Source organism: Pungitius pungitius, chromosome 14, assembly GCF_949316345.1.
Source record: "Pungitius pungitius chromosome 14, fPunPun2.1, whole genome shotgun sequence".
Taxonomy (NCBI): Eukaryota; Metazoa; Chordata; class Actinopteri; order Perciformes; family Gasterosteidae; genus Pungitius; species Pungitius pungitius.
The window spans coordinates 3,817,494-3,824,013 of NC_084913.1; the positions used below are offsets into that span (position 1 = coordinate 3,817,494).

Below are 6,520 nucleotides of genomic sequence, written 5' to 3' on the forward strand. Positions count from 1 at the left end.
ACACACACAGACACGCACGGGTCGTGTACCGCGAGCTTAGAGATGTTCAGCTGTCATATATTCAGCAGATTATCACAGAGCTGTCCTCTGCTGCCAAGGACGTTATAAACCTGTGTGTGTTTGCGTGTGTGTGACATTGTAGCGACCATGATAACACGGTGTGTTACATTGCAGTACAGTAGTAACTTCGTCCCACGCTCTGTGCAGTTGGGACTCAGTCGGGAGTTGAATTCTTATCTTGAGAACAGTCAGTTAAAAGATCTGAGATGTATTTATTTGTTACTTTTGAACCAAGCTGCAAATAAATCAATCTCAGAGTTCACTATTTTAAAGGACGGCACCGCCCTCTGCTGTCCACGAGGGCCACAAACACGCCACCGGACGAGGAAACCTTTCAATAGACTAAACTAAAATATCGACTGCCTCGGTGGGAATTATGAAAAATGGCAAGGACCAAAAACGAAATTTGAATGAGTAAATAAGTGAGGGGAATTCACTGTTATACGGGTATAAATATTAGTATTTCTCCTCTCAGTTCAGGATGTTTTGTGAAATTCTCCCTTCATAAACGTGAATATGAAAAGCAACGTAATCTATTCCTCGCATATGTGTTGTAAGAACCGGAGTCTGGGGCCTGCGTTCACCTCCTGTGGCTCTTTTGTTGCAGGTTAGTTCATGCGTGCAGCCGGGTCAGTCGATAAAACCCATCACCCTTCAATTTGTCTGCTGTCACTGCGCTCCGACGTTCACACAGCAGAGCCACGGCCAGAGGCAATCTCTCCCTGCGCCTCACACGCACACACACACACACACACACACACACACGGTTCACTGAGGGTGGGTTGGACTCAGCGTCACGTTGGGAAGCTTCCATGTCACGGCTGCAGAACAACGACATGGTCCTGTCCTTTGTTTCCACTGGCATAATGCTTGAATTCTTCTTCACTGTTGTCCACTTCTTATCGGATATATGTGTCTTCATGTGGGAGACGTCGGTACGACATTAGTTGTTTTGTGGCTCTTGATTAGAAATGGTGTCAGAATTTGTAAAAATAAAGTGTTGCAACTCGTGCTCTAAACAAACCTACCTAAAATGAGGGGGATTAAATAAATTCCTAGGAACTTTCATTTTACCATCAAGATTACTAGATTTATTGTTTCCTGGCAGACACACAATTAACACACGCAAAAAAACACACACACAGTGGAATCAATGAATAAATACAAATAGTTTAAAGGGTACGGGGAGAGAAAAGAAAACAGAGAAGAAGAAAAAAAACGAGAAACAATAACATCAAAAAGGGCCAAACAGCAGAATTTTGTGGCTTTTTGTTAAAAAATTTAGAACGTTTTCAGCAGATTGTCCCGTTTGTACAATCAACTGTTCCCGTGATGAAAAGGACTAATGTTTATATCACATTTAGCCATTCTAAAAAAAGTACATGCTCATGTGTTTAGAGCCTACAAACAGGAAGAAGTTTACTCTGAACTGTAAATACCCCTCAATGTTATCTACTTATCTAGTGTTCTGTATGCTGGGGGTCAATGAACCTTTGAGGACACGTTGATCTGCTTTCCAACAGGACAATCTACCAAAAACCTTAAAGCCTTCCCTTCAGCGAGCGGGCTCCCCGCCTGCCGGCCCTCCGACGACGCCAAGAAGGACGGCGTCAACCGTTTACAGCCACGCCGGCTTGCTCTGGAGCAGCAGGCGCCCTGTGACTCTGACACGGGACCTACAGCATCGGGCTGAACCACTGTGTGGGTTGATTGAAAGCAGCCCGGCCCTCTAAAAGCACATTTAATTCTGTGTTGGTTACTCAAGAGCTTTTGACCAATAGCTAGCAGCGGACCTCCGTGAATCTACAGACGTTCCATCACGCCGGATCCCAAAGTCACGAGGGGGAATTTAAATAAGAAGTACTGTTCAAGGAAGGCGTCGCCACTGAAATAACTTTTTACAACTTAACCCGCGCTACCTTGAATTCTCAAAATAAAACATTTAGGTCACACGTCTCTGCGTGGAACCTCAAAGCCGAAAACACCAGAAAGCTCTCAAACAAATTCAGGTAAACAGGGGCTGGATTTGACGGCATTACAACGACAAAACGGTTTCTACATCCGTTAATAAACTCGCACACAACCCTCGCGGTGAAATTAAAAGTCTCGTTTCCCGCATTAATGAGTTGGTGACGCTTTGTAGAACGCGGTATTCCTTTAACATCGAAGCCGCATGTGTGATGACTTATTAACAGCTGACAGCTCTAATTAAGTTTTGCTGCACACTAAGGTGAGGTCGGAACAAAAACATTTTTTTTTATGTGAAGTCATATAGTCATATAGTTGTCATATGCATATGTTCTTTTTTCTAGAACTTGACACCAGGTCCCTAAAATTCTTCTAAATACATGAAGCACTTTGATTCATACCTGCATACTCATAAGGGGTGAAAAAGGTGACAACTGGGGTGGGGAGGGGAGGTGTAGGATAATAAATAAGTAAAAGGATGAAACATTGGAGGTGAAACGCTGTAGAGTTGCCACACTTTGATCTTAGAAACCTCGCCGGCCAGTTGACCCCCCCCCCCCCCCGCTCCCCAAAAAAAAATTGGATTTACACAATTGACATGGATGGCATATTTTGATTTTAAAACAACGAATTTCGCCAAAAAGCAACAAGTGTGCACATGTGATTGGATTTGATGGGCCTCGATGTCACCGAAACATTTATTTTCAGTAAATGCCGACTTTTCCAGTCAACATCAAACGCCGGGAGACTCCTACGAAGGTTTCCTACTGTACGGAGCAGCTCTGTCCGTTGGCATCCTTGGAGCGCAGACACAGTTTGGGCTTGTAGCTCTCCAGGTACAGCAGCTGCTTGGAGTTGAACGCTCCGCGCCGCTTCCTGATATCGGCGGGAGAGAGGGGAGTTTATTTCTTCTTCTTTTTTGTGCGTTGCAATGATGCCGCTGAATGAGGAGCGAGATAGGAGGGTACTCACAGCCTTATGAAGTGCACGGCGTCTTCGTATTTCATCCCGCTCTCGATGAGAGCCAGGGCCACCAACACCGGAGCTCTGGGGAGGGGGGGGGGGCGGACGACAAAGAAAAACAAAACTTACAACGGGCTGCTTGGACGATGGCGCAACGGCTCCGCGTGAAGAGCCAACAAGATTATTCAGACTCTGCTTGTGCCGGCGCACCTTTTTATCCGGTTAATGCCTAACTTTGACCTTGGTTCCCGTGGCGACAGATCCACTGTCGGACACTATTTTTAGCTTTAGATCATGCAACACCTCTACAACAGCGCATGCCCGGTTTAAAGAACAGGCTTTATGGATATTTCATGAAATAACTGAAATGAATAACTGACTTGGGTGGATATGAATACATACTGCATGTGATGAATGTACTGACCTTCCTAATCCAGCCACACAGTGCACAGCCACACAGCTACCCGGTTCCTCACGAAACTTTGTTTGCAGCAGGTTCAGCCAATCATCAACCACCTGTTCTGGGGGGGCAGAGCCATCGTCAAACGGCCAGTCCTGGAAATCAAGTCGTTATTTTAATTCATTTTTCATTCTCATTTATTTGCAACACGCTTTCAAATGGGAGCATTTTTTTCCCACAGTTATGAAGAACCATCAGGGTTTAAGAATTTAATTTCTCCTTCCAAACACCTCCAGCGCCGGACACCGGCCGTTGCTGACTGATACTTTGCTCTGATTGGGTAGTCTGTATTTAAGAGGTGGGACGGAAATAACTGAGTAGGCTTCTAAGGCTGTGTATCAATGCCACTTACCAGGACTTGGATACCTTCTTGCTCCACTGGTGTCTTGTCATATGTGGCGGCACACACTCTTACCAGGGTGTTCACTCCATATGCCTTCAGATCCTGCACATCAAACCACACTTTAGACACAGAATGTCACTGGTGCTTCCTCTGTTACTGAAAGAAAATGAATGATGGATATGCAAGAGCTATTATAAAGGTGCGCTACCTCTATAAACCTCCCGAGTTGTGCATTGGTGGGGTTGTGCGTAATGAGAAATCTCAGGCAGTCATGAGAGATCTCCACCGGAGCCGGTCGGTTCATTTTTAGACCCTCGAAAAGGTTTATTTACACAGAAAGAAATGTGAGAAAGGTTCTTGGCATATAATGGGCCTGATAAAAATAAAATGGGTCCTCAAACAAATCAAAGTGATGGTCTGAAATGTAAATACGCAAAATAAAATCCAATGATAAAAGAAAGAAAATAACTGTTCACAAAGCCAAAGATGCAAAAGTAATTTCACTAGCTAATTATTGGGCAAAAAAACTGATGCTAGTCAATTCCTTCGATGACAAAAAGTGGTCGATTAAAAGAAATTCAAATTGCATAGAAATATGATGGTGGTTTACACTTTTCTTGGCAGGGAAAAAATAAATCAAAATTGGCTTAGTTAATAAATATTTAACTCTAGCAGATGAGAATCAAAAAGACTGGACCAGAAGAAGAAAAAAAAAAAGATGATAACAGAAAAAAGATCAGTCCTTCCTTTCTTTCAAATCGGCTAGCCCATTCAGAGAAGACTTGGCCGACTCATGGGAGAAGAAAGGAAAAGCAGAAAAGGAGAAGAGCTGTGAGGAAACTCCTGGGTTAAACCCGAAGGCTCTTCCACTCCCCGGGACAGATGACAGGCTGAAGGTTGGCTTGTCTTCATATGGATTGAACCGGATGGCAGTAAGGACCTACGAGGACATGGAGACGGCCATTAAGGTTCCCTTGCATATTGCTTTTTTGTTTTGTTACTTCGCTACAAAAAACAAGAGACCTTTTCCCAACAAGACGTTTTATCCGAGCGTGAATACGTTCTGATAACCACAAACCTGTCTTTTAAGATAACTTGAATAAAACCAGCTACATATATGGAGATGAAGTCACATGACTATCTCTGCTCTCGGCCACCCGTCCACTGTAACAACTTGTGTGTAAGAAAAAAAACTAGCAGCCATCATACTACACACCTGTGCACGTCGACGGCAGTGTTAGCGCCAAGCTGGTGTCTCCTCTTCACTTGTCCACGATGAGCAGCAGGTGCTGGGCTTGGCAAAACTCCCCTCCGAGCCTCGCAAACGCCATACATGTGCAGCCTGGGGATAGGGGGGGGCAGAGAGAGAGAGAGAGAGAGAGAGGGACAATAACAATGCGTTGCTAGGGAGACGTGAGGCCAACCGGCCCCGGGCTGAGCAGAGGACACTCGCTCACCGTGCTGAGAGCTGGGGAGATGCACCATCGAGCGTACACAGGACGATGTGTCGGCTCCGGGATGTAGACACACCATTGATGATGATGCTGCTTTTTTTATTTTCTGTTTATTTTCTGTTTTTCTTTTCTTCGGCTTTCTGGGCCCTGGCTTGACAACGGCCCGCTAGCGTGCTGCTAACCTGGACGTGACACAGGAGAGGAGGTGTTAGTGGTGACGCTCGGGGTCGCGCCGTGAAAAACGTCGCCCTCAGGTCCCGGCGGGAACTCCCGCCGGGGTCGTGTTGGCTAAAGTGTTTACGTCGACTCACAATGAACCACTGAGCGCCAACGACAAACGGCTCACGGCGTCGCAGCGTACGGCTAGAGGCTCGGCGTTGCTAGCTGTTCATTTACGCCCCGGACGACCACAGCCGACGCGACCCCGTTAACGAGGCATCTCGCGTTAAATGGCAGAGGCTAGCGCTCACAACACAGTAGTGCAACTGCATACCACAAAATGCTATTACGTGACCCCCCCCCCCCCGTTTCAGTCCATGTGAGTTGTAAAACCACCTCACACGCCATAGGCCATATTAGAGGCTCAATACCAGGTCAACCGCGATGTTCCGCGATTAAAAGAGAAAGCTAACACTAACAGGCTAACGTTAATGTAGCTAACGTTACGTTATATGTCAGGCTAATGACAGCGGGGCGGTGGGTTAACGCAGGTAACTCCGGTTACACGGTAGTAACGGCTGATATGGTTAACGTTACTTACAAAACGCAGTTGCTTCCCGGATAATCCAGACGTTACTACTGGCGGAGAAGGGTCTGCGAAGGAGACATGGTCAACCGGGGTGTCAAGCTACTTCCGGTTGCAAGCTATCAACAATAAAACTGATTGAAAAAATACACGCTGTATCGTTTGGAAGATAACTCCTGATGTTTTACTTTGTTAACTTACTTCCGGTATTAGTTAGTTAGTCTCTTTCTACTTGATGGAAAATCCCTCTTTCTTCAAATTGTTGGTATACTAAAATGAACAAAAGGGCTTTTTTAACCCTCTGTAGCCGAGGAGAGGTTACGTTTTTTAAGGCCAGTAGTAATGAATAAGTAAATCAATTAAATGGATTACTGTTGTCTCTCCTGTGTCACTTTATGTTAATCCAGGCAGCCCTGAACATCCTAATTGTCTGAATCCTGTTCATTTAATTACTATTACTGTATAATAAATTAAAGTTGCAAACTAACTTTCAAGCAGATGTTGATGTCATTGCTGCCACCTACTGT

At 45.3% G+C, this 6,520-nt stretch overlaps 1 protein-coding gene across 2 annotated transcripts; it reads right to left on the bottom strand.

The window, feature by feature from the left end:
* Nucleotides 1-1,210: 1,210 nt before the first annotated feature.
* LOC119228170 (protein tyrosine phosphatase type IVA 2-like) lies at nucleotides 1,211-6,114 on the bottom strand. Of its 2 annotated transcripts, none has more exons than XM_037487566.2 (8): nucleotides 6,009-6,114; nucleotides 5,252-5,430; nucleotides 5,011-5,136; nucleotides 4,003-4,734; nucleotides 3,804-3,896; nucleotides 3,416-3,546; nucleotides 3,001-3,075; nucleotides 1,211-2,904 (listed from the first exon to the last, which is right to left on the bottom strand). In XM_037487566.2, exons 4-8 carry the CDS (start codon nucleotides 4,096-4,098, stop codon nucleotides 2,793-2,795), a joined length of 507 nt encoding a protein of 168 aa, XP_037343463.1. In that variant the 5' UTR covers nucleotides 4,099-4,734; nucleotides 5,011-5,136; nucleotides 5,252-5,430; nucleotides 6,009-6,114; the 3' UTR covers nucleotides 1,211-2,792. The 2 variants fall into 2 exon arrangements, with proteins under 2 accessions (XP_037343463.1, XP_037343464.1); XM_037487567.2 differs by lacking the exon at nucleotides 6,009-6,114 and adding an exon at nucleotides 5,560-5,742.
* Nucleotides 6,115-6,520: the final 406 nt, after the last annotated feature.

Bases quoted from the DNA above. Each gene is read 5' to 3' on its own strand.
- LOC119228170 (XM_037487566.2), bottom strand. From the start codon at position 4,098: ATGAACCGACCGGCTCCGGTGGAGATCTCTCATGACTGCCTGAGATTT. The intron at 3,547-3,803 runs GTAAGTGGCATT...CTTGATTTCCAG, and splicing joins AAGAAGGTATCCAAGTCCTG to GACTGGCCGTTTGACGATGG. The intron at 2,905-3,000 runs GTGAGTACCCTC...CGCCGATATCAG, and splicing joins GCCGTGCACTTCATAAGGCT to GAAGCGGCGCGGAGCGTTCA.